At 37.9% G+C, this 21,931-nt stretch overlaps 1 protein-coding gene across 1 annotated transcript in view; it reads right to left on the bottom strand.

The window, feature by feature from the left end:
• KCNQ5 (potassium voltage-gated channel subfamily Q member 5) overlaps positions 1-21,931 on the bottom strand; it is a 90,665-nt gene continuing 68,734 nt past the window's right edge. The window contains exons 10-13 of the mRNA XM_026090009.1: positions 14,858-14,966; positions 7,674-7,805; positions 5,920-6,046; positions 1-5,506 (exon numbers count right to left, since the gene is read on the bottom strand). Coding sequence (XP_025945794.1) covers positions 4,565-5,506; positions 5,920-6,046; positions 7,674-7,805; positions 14,858-14,966 — 1,310 coding nt within the window. The 3' untranslated portion in view covers positions 1-4,564. The remainder of the gene's footprint in view (positions 5,507-5,919; positions 6,047-7,673; positions 7,806-14,857; positions 14,967-21,931) is intronic.

The following is a 21,931-nucleotide window of genomic DNA, read 5'->3' as shown; positions in this document are numbered from 1 at the left end:
CAAATCATTTTTATTAACAACAATATGGATTCAACTTTGTCAAGAAGTTACAATTAACATTGTAATGTATAGGCTAATGCCATTGCAGTGTCAGTGGAAGCAGCCTTCATACTTTCTGAACCTGTTACGAAACTGGCTTTTTAACATTCAAAGAAGTGTAAAATGCTTCCAATAACAGACGATATTGGATATGTCTGGAATTGTCCTATGTGTAGCTGAAAGAATGGCCACATTTGAATCCAAATTAATGAACAGGAAAATATTACATGCTTCCACTGACGCTGCAGTGGACAATTCTGATTTCAAAAACCAATTAACCTTTTTAGACAGYGACAGCACTTTGTGTGATGTTGTAATCAATTTGAATTAAGTCGATTAACACACTTGAAAAAAAATGTGAAGCAGAAATATCTGGGACAAATTCTCTTCTGACCTGTATCTCATTCAAACCTAATGAAACCAAAAGGATTGCATGACATATGAGTCAGTATAAAGTTGGCCCAGAGAGGCAAGTTCATTCCTGGTATAGGTGGGTTCAGTTCCTATAAGATTAGTGGAACTGAGCCTGATTATCCCAATGAAGGCTGAACTTCACCCAATTGCGTAGTCAATTCATTGAAATCAGTGAAGCCATCCAAGGATGAATTTAGCCTCAGGTGTTTAAACACTTTTTTCAGTGTTTTTCACTTCGCTCTTACATTTTCTTTTCCTGCTTACTCCTCTTTTCTGACTGTTCTCTTTTTTTCTCTGTGCTTTTTTAAAAAATGTCCCTTCTTCCCTTTTTACCTTAGTATTTTGTGCGTTATTTTTTATATAGTCAATGTGACATGGGTAAATTCAGCTAAATATTAAGTTTCCTCAGGAAATAACTGGAATATTACCATTTTCACTTTAAACAGATGCCCAACAAAATCAGGATTTGAATCTGAGCTCCCGATTCAAGCAATATTCTTACTTCAGTCAGTAGAATTTTTGCTTGAGTAAGGAATGCAAGTCCCAATCCAGAGATACTACTGTACATCAGGTGTTCTACTATACATTAGCAATTCAGTATGATTTGACTTATCACAGAAGAGCAGGTGAATTACTCATCACCATACTATAATGAGAGCAGTCACTTTAAGTAGGATTATCTCAAAAACATATATAACAACTGTGGGCACTGTGAGTAAAAGTGTATGATCTTTGCAATCTTGAACCCTAGGCTAAAACACTATATTCATATTTAAATAAAAAGTATAGATCATATAAGCCAGGAGCAAATACAAATTTTTCAACAAATAATCATCATCAAAACTATTCTTTTAAGTTCTCTCTTCAGTCAGGTACAAGAAACACACTGATCAGAAAACAGTTATTTGGATAAGGCTTAATTCCTGAAGCTCTTACTTAGGTTCAATTCTCTCTTCAACAATCCTCCAGTGGAGTGTAAATAAGAGCAAAATGTTGTCTTCTGTCCCTACTCATGAAAAATTCCTATTAGCTATCATGAGCTTGAGTTTATTAAGCAGCTCCAGACAAGACTTGAAAAGCCAGACAGGTCCTTCTTTTGTGAAACCAATGAATGACTGACAGTCATGACACTGTAGTTAGAGAGCACGGAAACAGGAAACTCTTGAGGAAATATGAGCAAAGCTCATAAAAAATCCAAACAAACAATTCTTCCTCTCCAGAATTTCATATATTCACTACTCTTTCTATTTTCTATCAATATAATGTTAACAAATTTCTATATGATAAGACTTGCAGCTACAAAAATAATAATGGTGAGCATAAAAGAAAAAAATAGGAATTTAAATCATAACTTGAAGAGATATGATCTTCTGGATTTTGTAAAGACACTAACATTTTCATACATAATTTATAGAATTAATTTTTTTTGTGCACAAAATTGTATTAAATAAATTAACTTAAAATTAGAAGGACTCAAGCATGTCATTTAAGGCAAAAATACCAAGTTCAGTGAGATAAATTATCAGCAAAACCTAAGGCCCTGCTTCTGGTAAAGTCAGAGCCAATACTAAGTTCTCCCATTGACTCCTTCCAGGCTCAATGGGGGTGCAACGATCCGCTCATGCAGATGAAGGTGGAAGATTGGAGTCCAATTTGTGATGCCTTTATTTTTCTACCTAATGAGAGAGGGGGGGTGAGTTCCATTACTGACATCTAGGTACCATGTGCCTCATCTCTTGCTCCTTAACTGAACCTAAGTGTGGGTTTATGCTTAGGCCAGCATGAGGCTTCGTATAAGAGAAAAGAAAGGCACCAAAAACTGTTAGGAAAAAGAAAAAGAAGCCCTAAACCTTTTAAGTTTTAAAATTTTGTATAATACTTTAAATATACAGATTTGTCTGGATAAACGGCAGGCATTCAGGTAAGTTAAATGAACTGAGATGTGGAAGAAAACCCCCTTTTTATCCACACAAAATGACTGTTGCAATCAGACTTTAGCATGATCAGCCTGCACGTTAAAGAAAACAGCAAAGGCCGAGTGTGGTAAATGACATGGCAAATTAGTGGTGAGGAAACTGTGCTTTAAGGTGTCTTTCAGAATTTAACAGCTGAGCTTTGCTCCAGCGTAAGCCACAGTGTGCAGCGTACTGTCCATGGCCCCCTGTAACCGCACGCTATACACACTCCGCAGTTTGCATCTACTTTTACATAATAAGGTTATCATGTAACATCCAGGAATACTTCTGTAAAAGAGATATGGAAGCAGAAATTACAATGGTTTCATAGTAAACAGATCAAGTCCTTCATGATACAATCTATAGCATTTAGCCATTAATAAGACTGGAGTGACGTTTTTGATGTATACCATAAGCTCCCAGCAGGCCTGGGCCTTGAGGAAACACTGCCCTGAGTGAGCTGGCACTGGCACCCCCATATGTTCGGCGCTCTTGTCGCTAGAGGGAAGATGAGCCCGAGTCAGGTTGTCTACAACAAGCCTGCAGTGCAGGTAGGGTATGAATTTGGGGGAAGAAACAAACAGAAACCTTGTGTAGTTGGGAAGAGCTAAAGCCTGTTTCGGCTCCCCAGGGGCTCTTTGAGTGGCGAAGCCTTGCTGGGGACGGGCAGGGAGGCATGGACACGTCTCCTGCATCTCAGCACAGGGTAGGTAGCATAAGAAAGAAAGAGGATGCATGAAGCAGCAATGCTCAGTCTGGTGTAGGCTTTGAATTTTGAAACTTGGGTATTAGGAGGAAGGAGTCTGATGGTCCTTTCTTGGAAAGTTCATAAGAAATGACTACAGTTGGGTTATAGTGTTGGGCTATAAGAGTGTGAACACTTTTCCTCTCTCCTCTTCCTCTTTTATTATAAAAAAACAAAACGAAACACACAGCCGCCTTCAGTTTGTTCATTTAAGATGTTTTTCCCTATCACTGCTTCCATTTCCGAATGCCTACATGGCCTTTTTGGAAATAGCACTTGGTATCTGTGACTGACAGGCTGGAATTTAAAAGATCTTTTTCCATCTTTACTTCCCGTCTTTTATTCTCTGGGATCATTTCCCTTCCTGCCCATCTAAATCCATATTCTTTTCTTTTTTTTTTCATCACTGATTGTGTTGCCTTTCTCTCCTCCCTGCCCTATCCTCTTTTCCACTGCATTTCAGAGGAACTGCATTGCAGTTCCTCATTTTCCCTCCTTTCCCAGACTTATGAAGTGCTGTCATGGTATCAGGTTGTGGCAGTGAGGAAAACTGCCAAAATTGCCACAGAAGGAAATATTGTTTCTACAATAAAGGCAGTGCCTGCTCCTCTCCCTGACATGCTCCTGCCAGAATATTTCAGATGCATATGATGGCTCTTCAATAAGACTGGAAGAAGGAGAGGTTCCCATGAATTTCTAGTGCAGTTACCCAAATTATCTACTTCTGAGGCCAGCCCCAATCTTTAGAATATGAGCTTTTCATAGCAAAAGAATGCTCTCATTTTAAAGAACAACCTGAAAGTAGTGTGTCAAGTACTTCTGCCACAACACTAAATCACCAAAAATTAGACAGATATTAACATTCTGTTTTTCAGAGTTAAAATAACTGATTACTGATGAGCTAATGTGTATATCTTGCAACTGGCAGCCATTTCTAATCCCATATTACTGGTTTCCTTGGTACCTTGCTAGCAGCTGTAGATATTTTTTTTTGTTGTAAACATAAACTATCATCTAAATCAGGACATATATATATTTTTTAATTAGTTCAGAAGCAAAGTGCTTTAAAACTTATGATTTTTACTTCTGCCCTGTAGAAACGGCACTAGGTCTAAATGCTCAAATTTTTGTTTTTTGATATATCCTGCAGCATTAGCTTTGTTGATAACTCATTATTTAAACCTACTGTACTACATGAAAGGCTGCTGTACTGTAGGTATAAATTTGAATTTTAGCCATCACTTAAACATGCATTTTCATGCAACTAGAAGATATGGGCTCATTCAACTGCCTTTCAGATTCATCCTGATTTTTGTGACTTTATCTTATTAAAAAGGCTTTCAAAATAGTTCATGCTATGATATGTATGACTAGAGGAATTACCCAGCCAATGAAGAAAGCCCACAAGCTGTTATTTGAGTTTGACGTGGAGCAGACTGAGTGCTTCTGTACCGTCCCCTGGCTTGCAAATGCTTTGAGATGATCTTGATATTCCAGTCCTTAGAGAGTCAGTAGAGAGAGTTGTTTCCACTAACGGGCGAGAGATGGCTTCAGTAGTCTCTGTTCCTGCCTCTGTTTCCAACTCTTCATCAGTTATAAATAATTTTGACTCCCTCCATTTGGAGTATATGTCTTGGCTACCTCTCGAACCGCTGGAGTCACTACCAGCAATCTGTACATTCAGTTCTTCTGAGGACTGTATAAGGTTTTGTACAGATAAAGATTTTCCTAAATCCATTTGCACCACAGGTTTAACTGAGAGCAAAGGTTCTCCCTCTGTATCGAAACTTTTTCTCCATGGGAGATCCTTTGGTGCACTGGGCTGCGCAACTTGTCCGTTATCCTTTGATGCAACAAGGCAAGCGGTGACATCAGAAATATTTTCCTGTGTGGTTACAGGAATTATATGAACGGGCTCAGGCCTATTGATATGCTTCATTGATGAGAAAGGTGGTATCTGTAATGTTGTGGGAGTTGCTGGCTTAGATGCCTGGTTTATTTGGTTTGATGTGTTACTAACTGTTGTAGGTCCATCATTTGGCACTTGCGTCGCTTGACTATGCATAGCTGGACTAAAAGCATAGTAAGCCTGAGTGCTAAATTCATTTGGTGTCAGTATAAGCTGTAGGCCACGAGGCAGATTGGCACTAGCTGATCTGGATACACATCCACTAATTTGTGCAGAATTAGACAAATCTTTGCTGTCTGCTGGACTTTGATAATCAGAAGTCTGCTCACAGTCAAAAGCTGGCATTTGAAGTGAAGCCAAAGTGAGTGCTGATGCAGATCCTTTTCGTAAAACTTGTTGATAAATATCTAACAGACAGTCCAGTTTTGACTCAATGGATTGAACCTACGGGTGGAGAGGAAAAGGTTAGCATTAATGCAAAATACTAATTTAAAATATTTGGAATCCAAGCGAAGAGAAAATGTAACTGCTGAAGAGAAAAATAGTTAGGCACTTAATCAGATAATTATTTTTCTATAAATAGAAGCTAGTGACTCTCAAAAAATAATGCTTTGAAAACCTTGGAGCTATAGATTTTTCATAAGCAAGCTAAAACGGGGGGAAAAATTTAGTAACGTGATATTTCCTTTCTTGCATTTCTGTACATAGAACACAGGGTAAAACAATTTGTATATGTTTTATTTCAACATGTAAATGGTGCAGATATCAGAAGAAAATATTTTACCTGTTCAACATCTGAAACTGTCAATAAAATACACAGAAAGTATGAGCAACAGAACAAGACAAAAGGTAATTACCTGCTTCTCCACCTTGACTACACGCCCTAACATGCTAAGGTCATCAGTTGTCTCATTCTCTGCAGTATTCTTTTCTCTACTTCTTTTATCTGCTGTGATTTGTCCTTTTCCAAGAATTTGGTCGACGCTGTAAGAGAATTAAAGGCTGCTATGATTTCTGAAAACTGAGATACTATGGAAGTGTCACTATATATATACATTAAAAATTAGAATCATAGTATGTCAGAAGAGGACCTGAGAAAGAGTATAAACTTAATTTTATTAAAAAATTAAATTAAAAAAATTAAAAAGAAAATATGGAATGTTTTTTGAGCATTTGGAGATTATCAAGCAGGAAATTATGTGAAAATAAAGTTATATCCACTCATCCTAGTGAACTATGTTAAACAAATAAATGAGGTAATAAATCCAAAATTGTGGGGAGCTCTTTAATCAAAAACTAATAAGTTTTAGCCTGAAAACACTTCTCATTGTTCTGGTTACCATTCATTATAGTTCCAATAGGCAATTATGATCAAGTGTTTAAAGGATTTATCTAACTTAGATTCTCTGCCTCTAGATAAACATTTAAAAACATGCAGATAGTAAAAAAGGAGGAATAGCATAAAGGCAGTTTATTTAACAAGTCATGCTGAGACAGTGCAAAGTCCCCCTAGGTTTGGGAGCCTGGCTGTTCCTATTTGGGGTCCCTATTTCGTTCCCACTTGTGTCCCGTCTGGGCCACCTGTAGCCAGCAGCCCTCAGCAGCCACCGAGGTCTCCTGGGCTCCGGGTGGATAAACGGGCTGTGCAGCCAGGGCTGCACCATGGCTGGGCTGCATCCGCGAGCACAGGCTGGCCCCATGCTTCCCGTTGAAAGGAAGATTAGGAATTTAAGACCATCGCACACTGACTAAACCCTCAGTCTGGACAAGATATTGGGCATGGTGCAGGGAGTTCCTGCTTCTCAGTGCAGACACAGCCTCTGCTGACTGCACACAAAGACCTGGCACAACTAAAGTTATATCAATAGGGCCCATTTCAAATTAATGGCATGAAACAAGGAAAAGAATTTAAGAAAAAGCTTTAAAGAGGGTATTTGTTCCATCCCATGTTTCCCTTGGATCTTCTCATCTGTTTCCTTATAGAGAGGAAGAATTATTTTAATATTTTTCATCTCCCAAAGTAAGTGAGACATTCAGCATCCAGAGAGTATTGATAAAGGGCTGAGTGGGAGAAGCAGTGGAAATACAGGGTTTGTTCCAACACCTGCAGTTTCTCCATGGTCCCAACCACAGCTCACAGACAGCATTTTTTTACATTGGCACTAAYTGGAGGCCAAAACTGAGCCATCATCTGGCAAAGCCAGGGCTAGATTTACTGAGGGCAGGAGAGGTAGTGGCTTCTCCATTAGCTGATGTTGGGGGGAACAGACAGGTCAGCTATCAATGTTGACCTCAGCCTTTTGGCAACCTCCTAGCTAAATTCCTTCTTTATGAATGAATTTCATACATAAAGGATTACCTTTTCTATAGTCTATGTTCAGACTTTCATTTTCTGGGGACAACTTAGATGCATGGTTTTTTGCTTGTTTTCACCGACAATTTAATTTTTGACTCAGTTGTGTTCACAGAAAGAGAGGCTTGGCTGAAGCATGGATGGGAATTTGTACCCAAATATGACACAGAAATGTTAAATGTTACCAATATTCATCGTGCAGTGAATGACATAACAGCATGCTTATGCAGAGCAGACCAAAGATGATTCTTTCCTTACCGTGACTGAAGGCTTTTAATCCTGCATAACATATCTAGATGACCTGCTGAGTACTGTTCAATGACATCTTTGACATCATATGGGCGAAGTGTTTCCTTAAACTTTCTCTTTGCAACATGAAATTTCATAATTCTGCAGGGAAAAAGCATTTCCCAGATTAATCTTCAGAACAGGTGTGAAACAATGCAATAGATTCAAATGTCAAAATATTGACAGCTGATTTCTTTTAACAGTGATTTTCTTCAGAACAGGAATAATTTATACAAGTGAAATATTCCTTTTACAAAATTTGTTTTTGTACGTACAAATACATTGTAGTTATCCCTTTGGATTGTTATGTAAGAGAGATCAGGTAACATGATTTTGAAGAATGCAGAGTATGTTTAATTTATCACTATGCACCTATCTTGCTTTTTTATGCTCAGTGCCTGATTTGAAAGGTATCGAGGTACATAATTAACCAAAGCCTGTGATTAGTCCCACTGACCTGAGTGAGACTCTCCATATCCTTTAAGTTACATTTGTGCTTAAGCCACTTTCTAAACCAAAACATTAGTATCACGTGCTTTCTCATGTCATTCACAAGCTTGGAATGAATGCACCTTTTCTTTGTTGCTGATCTGCTTCCTTTGAAAGCTGTGTTTTTGGTTAGTAAATGACCCTCGTATTTTGCGTATCTGGTTTTCTTGTTCTGAATAACTACAATGATAAAGCCTGACATGTTATTCACAGACCTTCCCGTAAAGATAAATGTGAATTGAATTTTACTGCAAAGTAGTAGGAATGGTATAATAGTAAATATCCAAAATTGATGAATGGCATATATTTTTTATGTGAGACTTGTACACATTTTCTGTAACACTTATGTGGAAATATAATGTCCACTGAGAAGCTTTTTTTAGAATTAAAAGCTTGATATTAAATCACAAATTTGAAATAATAGCAGTCACAAATTTTGAAAGCAAATGACAGTGACCAGATTTTCCAAGTCAGCCAGTAACATCTGCGACTCTTATTCATTTAAATGAGAACTGGAGAAGGTTCAGCACCTCACGAGAGCAAGTATGGTGGCCATTCTTGTTTGTGTTACAGAACTTATGAATACCCATCAGGCACAAACTGGTAATATTTGCTATCTATTGTTGTTAAAAAAAGCAGAGACAATAAATTGGTAGCCTGTTCCACATCCAAAAGTTTATTATACTATGTATTTAGCAGCTGTAAGACAATGAATGATAATAAAAACCCCAGAACATGGTTCTCACTCTATGATAAAGGTAGATTAGCAGTGTTTTAGTGGAATGTCAGGAAAAACATACTTTATATAGTTAGTACATTATGATAATAATTATGTAGAGTCAGATTAATAGTGTATACTGATCCTCTACTGAGTTCTGTATTATATACAAATGTTCTTCCAAATAATATCAGTCTTTTGCCACAGCCTTTAAGTTGTTAATTTGTCCCATTCTGATAACTTCCAGTGTAAAATGYGAATGCTTGTCACTGGTATAGAGCTTGAAATGTGATTTTGATTATAAAAATAAAAATGGAAAGGACCTGTTAGGAATATTCCATCACCTTGACAGTTCAGGACCTATCTCCATGAAGTTTTAAATATGCCARATGATACACTTTCCTCTTTTCCTTTGTGAGACAGTTCCACAGACTAATAGCTTTTGTAATCCGAAGGCCTCTGAAGCTGTGATATGGATTTTTTTCCTTTTAGCTGTCAAATGATGCCAAGATGTTCTGTTCATAATAGTCTGGTAGCTCAGACAGTCTCCTGGGAATCTAGTTCTTTATTCAGGTTATGAAGAATAAATGAACGTAGTTGACATACAAGAAAGTATTGGTCTTTAATTATAATTTTCTCTATTTTGGTGGTCACAATTTCTTATTCCATACTCTTGATAAAGTAAAAACATGAAACTCAATTAGAAAAGTGGAGCCAGAGAATTAGTAGCATAAATGAATTTCCCACAACCAGGTGCTTTTACAAGAGATGAGACACAAAACTAATTTTTATCAACAGCCATAGAAACTTCTTAATCAGCGTACACAAAAATCTTTATTGTTGTTTTGCAGCTTTATAACAGGTTTTTGGTTGTCAGGGCAGTTTGTTCATAATGTTCGGAAGACAAACACAGGGCTGAAAGTAGCCTGGCTATATCAGTGAGGTGTAACTATGCTCCTTCTGTTACAGGTATTAGCTCATGATACCATCTTAATTAACTTCAGTGGGGTTTGGAACAGACCCTTGTTGCTTACTTCTTTTTGCTTCAAATATATAACATTTTACATAAACTGTGCAAAAAATGAAGAGTTAAAAAAGACTGGCATTATAAAAGCCTGTAAGTTACTAAAAAATATAAAATCTCAATTCTTTCAGCGATGGGACTCAGCAACTGCTTTATAGATACTACATTTTGTTTATTCTTCATAGTTATTTACTCTCAAAAGCTCAATCTTCTTTCTGTATCTTGAAATAACTATGCGATTGAGCTTAATGGGCCTGAAGACCCATCATGAAAGATTATTACAACTATATAGAGAATGTTCAAAAAATGAGCACAAAGTTATTCATATCTCGAGTATCTGAAATACTAGCCCTTAACACAAAGAGCAAGYGTATAGCAAACAAAACACGCCTGGCATGTCTTTCCTAATTATACCACAAGGGGGCGAAAAAGACTCATCCTAAACTAAACTGAGTCGCCACTAGAAATACTTACCTGCTAGTACTGACCAAACAGCAAAAATGTAAAGTAAAAATTAACTCAAAAAAACAAAACGGTTTATTGCCCAAGATTTTTTGAAACAATATTTTTATATCGCTGTATTCCATGTATCAGGATCTTGTTTACTAACTCAAATATAATGTGATAGAAGATGTACCGTGTTCTAAACGTACCCAAGTCACAAGTGCAAAGCAATTTTCTAGTTTGAATTAGCCATAAATAGTAGCCTGTTTTAGGGATGCATCCAGAGGAGAGCAGAAGAAAATTCTTTTGTGCTGAATGAAAACAGTAGCATATCAAAGTGCTTCATGGGTTCTTTCCCCACAGCTGGAGGAGGTGCCCGTTGCTGGTTTGCTCACTTACTGCTCTGGGAGGGCAGGAGCAGGAGCACGCAGCTTGAGCTGTGCTGCCCCTGCCCTCCCTTCACCCCAAACAACCCTTCTTCCTGTTGAACTGCAACAGGCAAAAGAGATCAGTATCCAATATCCAGTATAAAGACAAGACAGACAAAGGCGGTTGAGAGTTATTTCCACTAAGTGTAGGGAGACTGGTCAATATTGTCTTCTCTCCAAAGCCTCTCCTAGGCTATGAGTCTAACTCATAGCCTAGGAGCCAAAGCCAAACTATTCTCCCAAGTGTGGTGCTATTGTAGCCAAAGACACATCTAATAGCCTCGCCTAAGCACTAAAGACCATCTGGATGGAAAATGCCCAATATACTATGATTTAAAACAAATAGAGGATTCTGAAACAGCACCGTAGAACAAATTCATGCTGGCCGATAAAAGAAAAATACATTTTATAACACAGCAGAAACAGATTTCAAAGAAAACAAAACTGGACATAAATAACAAATTATATTTTTCTTCTTTGGCTATTAAATATGTATGACTATATTACTGCATAACTTATCAGCTCAGGAATTCTGAGGTGTCATTATATTTAGCTACGTTATTATTATTTCTTATTAACAGCAAATGAAAATATATCTAAGCAATCACTAGAGTTAAGGATGGAAAAGACTTCTTAGGTCAGCAAGTTCATCTTCCTGCCATTGCAGTTATTCCCTATTGCATATTTACTTATGCTTCTCAAATTTAATTTTATATTCTGTAAGTAATGAAATAATTCCATCATTTCCATTGTGGTGAATATTACAGAATTTAGTGCCTCTTGCTATCAAAAATGATCAGAGATAATATATGGAAACAAGGTACCCTTCTTTTTAGTCTCTTTTATATACCTTCATAATTGCAAACTAACACAGATAGCTGAAAAATGTGATTTTTTTGTTAGGCTTCAGGAACTCTGACTGCAGGATGTTAAGAGCTTTTTTTCACAACAAGACTAGGGCCAGCTGGCTAGTATTACAAAAGCTGCTGACACAAAGGCTCAATATACCATAAGCTTTTGGCATATTTGTCATATGTTTTCTGCTCTTGCTATACTGCTAGCAAGAGTTTTGTGAACAGCTCTTTGATACCAACCTGAGTTAGTATCAAACAATAACTATGTTCTGCTGCAGGGATGGTTGGGAGCTCGACTCCTGGAAAGTGCCAATGTATTAAGAAAATTGCAAAGGTGTGCAGCAAAGGGCTATTTTCTCCATTTCCCATTTTGATCATTTCAGAATGAAAGTTTGGGGGGGGGTTGTTTAAAATCAAAAGGCTGTTTTGAACAATAAGGTAGTCCTAAGAAAAAATTAAGTAAATAAATAAGGTCAAAATTAAAGTGCCTCACTAAAATTACTGAAATGAAACATTACAACTTACCCAATTTTTGTCTTGTGCTATTTTGAGGCTGCCCAACCTGGGAGAAATGGGCATATGCTGAGCTTCTTTCAGAGAAACAGCAGTTCTTTCTCATTCCAAAATTGTGAGAGGCCTTGCCTCTGTAAGCCACAGGCATGAACTAATTCTGCTAATTTCATTTTTCCCCCCAAACAAAAGGAAGATTTGTATCATTGTAAAACAGTTTGGACTCCATTCTGAGCAGGAAAAAAATGATTAGTTTCCCTTAGTGCAGCTTTCAAGGTGATGTAGCCAGAATGGATTCAACCGTGTGTGCTTTTCACATGTTTTGGGTCTTTTGAATCACCATTCAAAACCCATGAAGCTGTTCGTGTACCTTCTGTCTCCAGCTCCTCCTGTACACCAGCATGCAAAGAGAAGCAGCCTCAACCCTCCCCCAATTCCTTTGCAATTCAAAGCCCTTGCTAAAAACAAACTTCAAAATGAGGAACAGAGGACAAAGTTTCCATATAGACAGATGTTATCATCTTGAAATTCTACAGTTACTATATAGTGTCCCAGATCCTTCTTCAGATGCTTGCATAGATCTCAGTGTAGTCAGGTAACAGACACTCTGAATAACAAGAAAGAAGAGTATCAGCTATCTCAGGAACCGAATTATCAGTCTCTTAAATTTGAGAGATAAAGGCACAGCTTTTAACAAAAGTTTGGAGGTTACTGCGTATTACTGCTTTACAGACCTCAAACAAAGGTATGTTTCTGAAGCAGGATGTATGTGTGCTCACAATCTAGTGAAGCACACCGTAACATTTGGAGAGAGAGATGGGAGACATTCACTGCTAACTGATAGCAAGCGGCAATGCAAAACTCATATTCTCAACCTCAGTGATGAAATGGATTGTTCTTTGGTAAATCAGGTGCACAGAGAAAAAGTTGGAGATTATCTAAAAAGTTTACTCTTATCAGTTCAATAGTGCATGTCTGACACAAAGGCTGTTGCAAAATTGGTCTTCTTATTAGAACATTTCTATGGAGGACTCTGTGGAGGAAGTTTACCAATGAGGACCTTCAAATTCAGTGACTTTCCATTTGAGCTGATAATTACCAAGAGAGCCAACAAGAGATTAAGGTGATTGAATGATCTAGCAGTGCCTTTGATAAGAGGCTCCATGAATTTAGTTAATATTAAAATGTCAAGTAGGAGGTCTCGAGGAACTTGGACAGTATTAAGAATGAGATGACTATTGGTGTCACTTGCTAATATAGTGGCAAGGTGACCTTTGAGCCAAGAGTCAACCAGTCTGTTTAAAATTGCAACATCACAGACAAGGATCTTTGGTATCAGAGCCAACAGATTAGGCTGATGTTCCTAATTTGAGTATTTTCCATTTGAAGGAAGAGGTCTGCCTCACAGATGGGTGTCCAATGCGCAGAAGGATTTCTTTCACCTGTTGAAGCACTGTTGACAAGAGATGGTTCTCAGCAGTGACATTCGAGTTGTCAGTTGCAATGACTGTGCATACGGACCTAACATCTGACACGTCCTTTGGGCTCGTTTCCAGGCAGATTGGAAAGGTGGTTGGAATGGACATGGGCAAATGATCTGTCAAGCTGTCCTGCCTAGCAGAAAACTTTAGAAACAGCCTTACTATCTGACTTCATTAGCAATCAGTGGAAAAAGGGGAAGGAAATACAAGTAGTCTGTAGTCATCACCATATGCAATTATTTGATAACGAGCTAGTTTGTTCTTCCTATTGCGCTGAGAGAACTAATGCAAGAGTCTCCCTTCAGGAAAACATCATCTTTCCCATGGATTTCTGCCGAAATCCCTTGTGGTTGCTGCCTGCCTGCCTGCTTAAGAGGAGTGCCAGGTCACTGATGCAACTGCGATATAGAGCCAGTGAGGTGGCCCCCAGTAATAACATCAAGCTCACTGTCAGCAGAGAGGGAGTGACAGAGCTCTCTTTGCTTGTTGATTTATACTTTTACTGTGGAAATTTTGCCTGTCAAGACTTGCACTTCAAAATATTTAGGAAGATTAAGAGCCTTGGCAGTCTCTGGAGTGTGAATGCTAAGTTTAAGCTTTTGATACAGGTTAATTTCATAAGTTTCAATGCAGTTTGCTACTTTCTTGAAAGAGAAAGAAACTATTAGTTTTAAATTATTGCAGTAATATTTAGTTCAATGGATAGTGGTAGGTAAGGCTTTACACAACTGGAAGAATAGAACTATCCTGCAGAAAAAAGTTGCAACATAACAGAAGTCATATGACAGATAGTTTCAGAAATATGAGAATGAAATAAAAATGCAAACTTATCAAATAATAGGAAATAACTTTTCCAGGCAAGGTGGTATACATTCAGTAAAACTACATCAAAATGAATTACAGTATTTTGGATTACAGGAAATATACTGGATATCACGATTCATTATTCTTCTTCTCTTCTGAGTCAAATCATATGGCATTTTTTTAGACATTGAAAGATGATAACAGAACTGTTAAAATATTTCAACTCTTAATAAAAATACTGATGAAAAGGAAGGATAAATTAACTATACTAGCAAACCTACTAATGATGTAACAAATATAGCTATATAAGTTCAATTATTTAACATGTTATTAATTGATATGTAATTAATACATTAACTACAGAAATCTCAAATATTTATTCACTCAATATTTTTCACTCACCTGATTGCTCGGATGACAGTTTTAAGAGCAGGGGTCAGATCTTCTACTGATACATCGCACTGGCACCCTTTATCATCATAAATATCATCTGTTCCCAGAGTTGTGTCAGCTGCAAAATACAAGAGCAGACTAAACAACAAGCATTTAAAAAACTTTTCCTTATTTTTTTCTAACTGTCTGAATAGTAGCTCTGGAAAAATGGGCATTACAAATCAAAATAAGACAGAGCTTGATGAGTTTATGAATTATATGATGCACTTCTCTGTGTCTGCACTTATGTCATGAAAGGACTGGATAGCCCAGACAGGAGAATCATACACCAAGCAGGCTGGTAGACAGTAGAAATGAAGAAAGGCCCTGTTATTCTTCAGCCCAAATGAGTAGTGTAGTACCAGTGCGTACCTTCCTGGCCTCTAACTTTGCTTTCATCACAGTCACTGTTTTAAGGGAAAGTGCTGAGCTAATAGATGTAGTGGCAGAATCAAAAGACATTGAAGTTGTATTGTAATTTTTTTACTACCATGAATGAACATGACATTTAAGACAAAGCAGAAGATCCATTTTGTTTACTGAGGAGGCAGTGGAATGATCCAACATTTTAATATGGGTAGAATAAGTGAAATATCTTTTTGGCAGAAATCAATAGAAAATGACATCCACCATGGATCAACTGCCCCCCTTAAACTTCTGAGCCATGTAAATATTGCAGTTTGCCTTTGCAATAGGAGCTTAAGCCAAGTTACTGAATCTATTTGCCGGAAAGAAATTGATCCTCTATCCTTTCCTAACACTGCCTCTACAGCGCTACCATTTGCAAATTAACCAGAGTTCCCAGCAGTGCCCTGGGTACCTCAACAAATGCAGGAAACAGGGATGGATGCACAACCAAAAAGGCTTACAAACCTCAAATGCCCTGGAGTGGGAACACAGGAAGGAGGACAGGGACATTACATGCCAGTATGTCACATATGTCTTGAAGGTACGGGAAGTATAGCAAACCTGTCTTAAGGGGAGGTGTTTTTTCTCCTAACCAGCCTCCCTTCACCTGCATAAAGCCCAGGTGCCCAGATGGAGTGGCTCTGACTCACGGGAGGTGTATTTCAACTTGTAAATGTCTCTACTTGCTAAGGAAGAGCTTGTAAAATGAAAAAGTGACACACGAAATAATAGAGAAAAAAGATGGGATTCCGTAACCCTCAGTAACGGAGATTTCTTCCCAGTCCTATGTTTCTCCCTATATTCATGCTGTTATTTAAAACATAGGCTTAGTCATCCAGAAACACTGCAAGTAAACCGCCTTAGGGGAGCTTTATGATAAGTAAATGTGAAGCAAAATCACATACAAATGTTTTGGGGTGCATTTTTTGCAAGTTTCTTTTTCACAAAGATTGTAAATAAAGATGAAAAACATACTTTATCAGTTAAAAGGGCCTCAAATTTCATATATTTTTAATCTAAAAAGACTATTATCTTAGAATAAACAAAACTGTACTAAGCTACATGTTCAGGAATAGGTATTGCTGCATTGCTGTCTTCATAGATTTAATATTTGGCCATAATAGTTTATTTTGATGAGACATGACTTGTAAAGTCATGGCCTCAAATGTTAACAGAGTCTTTAAAATTTAAAGGTCATTAGTTTGAACACCATTTTTGGACAGGAACTGAAAAATAAAGTTGTGGCATTGATTTTTTTCCTTATAAGACCTTAATCTTATGTTGAAATGGGTTCACAGTTGGCACAGATCTGACAGGAAAAGGCAGCAAAGATCCTTTTATACTTTCCATGATTCATGAACTAAGACTACCCCTGACACAACTCAGAGCAGCCCAAGGGCAGTTTTTACTATTGTACAGAAAGAAAAAGAGATATTGACAGTAAGTGGTTTGGTTAAGCCCGTGTGTCTGTGGCAAAACGGAGAAGTGAACCTCCTCTGGTTTCTAGATAACCCTCTAGGAAATCTTTGCTTTTTTGACTGTTGCTGAGCTGGTACGTCCATGAGGAACATCTACTGTAGCTGTGAAGAGCTGGAGGTTTTATCTTTGACACATCAGCTTAACACAGTGTAGGAAGAGAAATGATAATGTCTTCATTCAAGTTAATAATGTCTTCATGTAACACATGAAACAACCAAGTTTAAGCTTAAAAATAAGAATTTTTACATTTTAAAAGTGAAATTCTCTGTATTAAACCTTTGGAATCTCCCCTGCCACACTAGTATTGTAAGTCATGCCTACAATGATGATACAAGTGCTTTTCTTCTGGCATTCTAAAAGCTTTGCTACTGACTCTACTTATCTTATACAGTACATAAAATGTATATGTCTCTCCATCTGTCCTGCCTAACAAATGTTTGGACCCCTGCCCAAAAATGTGATTAGCTAAAATAAACTATGTAATTACTTTGTTAGGTCTAAAACTACCTAAAAGTCCATCTCCAAAGGTGCTAAGGATTTCACTCAACTAATTTCCCAGGCGTTATGTTTGATTAGCCTCTCCAGGAACCTCTTGCAGTGCTGAAATCTCCCAGCTCATTTTTAAATGCCATACTAAAGACAGAGGTTTTTTTACACTAGTGATAGTTTCAGTGGTGCTCTCAGGTTTGATTCTACTCAGTTATGCTGGTGTAAATTAGGAATAGTTCTGCCGAGGTCACAGGAGCTACAACTGTGTAACCCCAGTGAAACAGAAGACTCCAACCTGAAAGTTTAAAATAAACATGTTTCTAAACGCTTCTCTTGCTGATACAGTTCCTGGCTCCTTTGCCAAATACATTGTCATTAATGAAAGGGCTTCTTTAATGTAGTATATCATTGCAGAACCCTTTGGAGAACAGAATGGTGCAATCTGTGTTGTTTTCCATGTTGCTCACATGTGGATAGACAATTGGCAAAATTTTTAGACAGACATAGGAAAATTCTTTTAAATTTAAGCCAGCATCAAACTGAGATACTGCTCTTAATAAATCACCTTTTTTTTCTTTCTAAGATTTCCACTGATATCAATTTCCCACATGAATTTACATCAGTACTGAGCAGGTACTCAGTATCACATGTCAACAAAACTTGTGAGGAAAAGCCATAAATCTCGTTTGACTCACAGGGGAAACATTCACATTTCTTTGCAATACCGAGCCAACTTGGGAAAAAGTCTGGGAAACACATAGTGAGAATTTGGGAAAAACTCCAGCTTAAATACTCACTGAAATCAAAGTTCACGTGCTGATGAATTTCTCCAGGGGCAGTTTATTTGTGCGCAAGCTCCAGAGGCAGCCGTAGGCAGCAGGTGCTCTGCCCGAGCCCCGCCAACCTCACCGGCCCCCCTGGCTTTAGCATCAATTGACCCTTTCTTCTCTGGGAGCCTCTACCACTAGCCAAACAGAGCAACTCAAAGCACCCACTTCGGACAACACAGCTCTTAATTCCCACAGTGAGCACAATGTTTTGGAGAACAGCTCAGCACAGTGAGGGGTCGARAGCTGCCCTGCCATGCCTTTCCAGCTGGTTGCTTGGACAGCTTGGGAATCCCATCTCGATGATGGTCCATGCTGATATTTCCCAGTTTGTCTCAGTGTGCATGCATTCTTTCTACAAACTCCAAGCGTTTATGACTCTCCCAAACGAATCGGCTAAAAATTACCCTGTTCTGAAACACTGTATGTCACTGACAAAAAATTTACAAGTTCATAGCAGCATTTCATATGGCTCTGTGCAAAACTTATGCACAAGGCTTGATTTATTATTTTTGCAAATATCACGTCATTTCTTAGAAGTGTTTTCTGTTTAACAACATACTTTGGCTTCAGTAAAACTGTGACACTGTTCTGATTGTAGTTCCATACTTTCAATGTTAGTAACAAAGTAATTATATGCCTGTTCAACAAAATAGAAAAGATTTTATATTCTTCTCTTTAGTTTGTTTTCTGGGAACTGCCATATGCTAGCAACCATGATCTAGCATTGAATAAGTACGAGTGCAGGTACCATGAACAGGCCTACAGAAATGCTCCTAACATAGTCAACAGTAAAATGATTCCTAATACAGACCCTTTGGCTGGTTTCTTGGAAGCCTACAGATGTGCTTAGATCTTCCACTGACTGTACAGAAGACAGTTTAAGCTGTGGGTGATCATATGGACAAAAAAAAATCATTCTGCTGAGGAAAAGTACCCACCTTTTAGACACAGCAGACTAACACAGGTGCCTAAAGTTGACAGTCTGCATATAACTCCTGATTATTCATGTTACAGCACAGTACTGTTTCAACTTGGTAAAAAAAAAGCATATCTGATTGTCATCATAATGCATGACTCAAGATGAAAAATGAATGGTGGCCTAGTTTTCACAGGTGCTGAGTTACACCAAGCCATAATTTATTACTACCATTCAAAATCCAGAGTTCAAAATGAGAAGTGAAGTTCAAGCAATTCATAATGCAACTCTCCAGTCTGCTCCACAGTCTAGTCTGAGCACAGAGCAGCTCTTGGCCATCAAAGATCACAGCGAAGAACACCCCATGTATGCCCCGAGGGGGCATACTCATTTCTGTATTCTTTTTCTGCATGAGTGGCCAGAAAGAAAAGGAGTGGAGAATTCAGCGTAGCTAACTTCTGGGCAAGTAAAATTAGCCATAAATTCAAAGCTGTTGGAGGACTGCTCATCCCACCTTAAGGCAGAAGGGAAGCAGAAGCCTTTGGGAGGTGCATTCAGACAGGTCAGATAGGAGAGGTGCCCAGATACTAGTGCAGTCTTAAACTCCAAACTGCCTCTCTGCAAACAGCCACACTGAGGTCAGAGGACGTCTCCTGTTCAAGAAGGGATGCTGGAAACTTAATACTCCCATTATTTTGTTCTTTTAGTCTCCTTTGAAAGCAATTTAGAGCACCTATTATGCTGCTCTAGGTAGTCAGCTGTGCAGCCTGGCTAGGCGTAGGATGCCCGCAAGATAGACACGTTTCACTCAGCTTTACATTGCCTTTGAAATACCTTTCTTCACTCTGAGTGTTTGTTTTCAAGATTTAGGAATTTAGTCCATATCCTGTAAAAAAATGGAGATATCCTGGATGTATTTTATAGCATTCCCCAAATGTCATAATCTACAGAATGTTACACAAAATCTCAATTATGTTTCTCCTTCAAAAAATTATTTTAAGTATAAACATCTTCATGTTTTAAGTTCATATAATTCATACAATTTCCCTTTATCAAAATAAAATATCAAAATAAAATGTGTCTCAGCCTAGTAACTTAAATTTCTTTCATGAAACTTCTCACCTGCTCACAAACTTTTGCTATTTTCCTGTTTGTTGAGCCACGAATCCAAATTTCCTTAACTGCTCCTAGTGATGGTTTCCTTTCAAATTTTCCTCTGCTTTAAAGCAGCAACAAGCTGACTGTCTTTCAAGAAACAGTTCACATAAATTGTTTTAGTCATGATTGTTTGCTAAGCTCCATAGGAAAAATCAACTGAAAAAAGCAACACTAATTGGGTTGGAACTTCAGCACATATTTAATGATAAGAATATCCAAAGCTCCCGCAAACAGAGAAATGCAGCAGCACGTGTTTACGTGCTTTCCAGAACAGAGGCCAGTGGAAGGAGGCCCAAGGGAGTGAATTAGGTATTTTTTTCTCAGTCCTGAAAGCAAGCAAGCAAGAAAAGGCTTTCTTTTAACCATAAAGGAAGGCAGGAGACAGGACAAGTAAACTTTCGTCAGATACTCTTCACATTAGATGTTTAATGTTTGTCTAGAAACCGACACAAAAATCACTGGTAGTATAGGACAGTGTTTGTAAAATTCAGAGAGGAGAAAATAGGGTGACAGCATTTGAAGACACTTTCTCCAAGAAGCTTTTATAAAATATTTGCCATTTCCATGTTTGAAAGAAATCTTACAGGACAGGAAAGAAACTGATGCCTCTCTGATAGGAAGTGCAGGGCTTTACTGCATGGACTCTTAAAAACTCCATCTGCTTTGTGCATGGCTGTGAAGCACAACCTGAGCCTCCACCATACAGATGGTATCTATGGAGAGTGGGACAGTACTCTATGCATGTCCTATTCCCTTTACCCTTTCCTTTCTCCTGAAAAAGGCAGATTTCCAGATGAGGGGCAGAAGAGGACATCAGAACTGGAATTTGTAGCTATAGTGCAGTATGGAGCTTTACAAACAGAATATTATAAAGAATATCACCAACAACATTTTATATGTGAAACATATTTCTAAAACAGCTCAGATTTGGCAAAGATAGAGGATAGGATGGGTGGAGAGTTTTTTCCATATTGTGGATATGTCTAGTCTCTTTTTTTACATGTGCAATTATTTTAAGGTCAGAAGCTTATTTTGTATTAGTTATCAAATAACACATGCAAGTTCCAAATATCTAAAATTTTAGCATTCCCTGCTAATAATTCTCAATTATCTTTAGTTATTATTTAACTTCTCAAAAATTTTCGGTACTGGCAATATTTCATGGAACAGCTCCCACTACTTAATTAAAAAGGAGTCCTTTTCATTTTGAGTGATGATATGGAGAACCAGGAGACTTTCTAAAAACAATTCATTATATGCACAATAATTCTGCAGTTAAAATTGCTGATCTTATTATAAATAGTGGCACATTAGCCAACAAGTGTAGCTGACCATATGAGAAGAATAAGAAAGAAAAATGATGGGTTGCTCTAAAGCGATTTTTCATGCATGTATGTATGCTTTTAGTGTATATGTACATGTACACCTCTGCTATTTTACACACACCACATACAGGAAGTTACATCTGTAAAACTGTGGATATATATGATAAAATTTAAACTAGGGACTAATGGGCTAAATGTCATGCCTAATTGACTGTCTCTTTACATGTCCTTACAGCACATGTCAGTTGATGTGATGTCTGATATAAGGACTCACGCAGGCCCTAAGCACTGGGAAATTTCCAGGTCCTGTTGTTTGAAGGGGATTTTAGTTGAAGGCAAAGGCATTTGTTCCCTGAAGGCCAGCTCTGCTCTTTGGCTCTCTCCCTTGCCCACCCTTGGAAAAGGCGAAGGTTTCTGGGTGAGAGGGGAGGATGCCAGC

This window comes from Apteryx rowi, unplaced genomic scaffold, assembly GCF_003343035.1.
Source record: "Apteryx rowi isolate R43461 unplaced genomic scaffold, aptRow1 scaffold_84, whole genome shotgun sequence".
NCBI lineage: Eukaryota > Metazoa > Chordata > Aves > Apterygiformes > Apterygidae > Apteryx > Apteryx rowi.
Note: the sequence above shows the minus strand (reverse complement) of the source record. Positions and strands in the feature narration are given on the sequence as shown.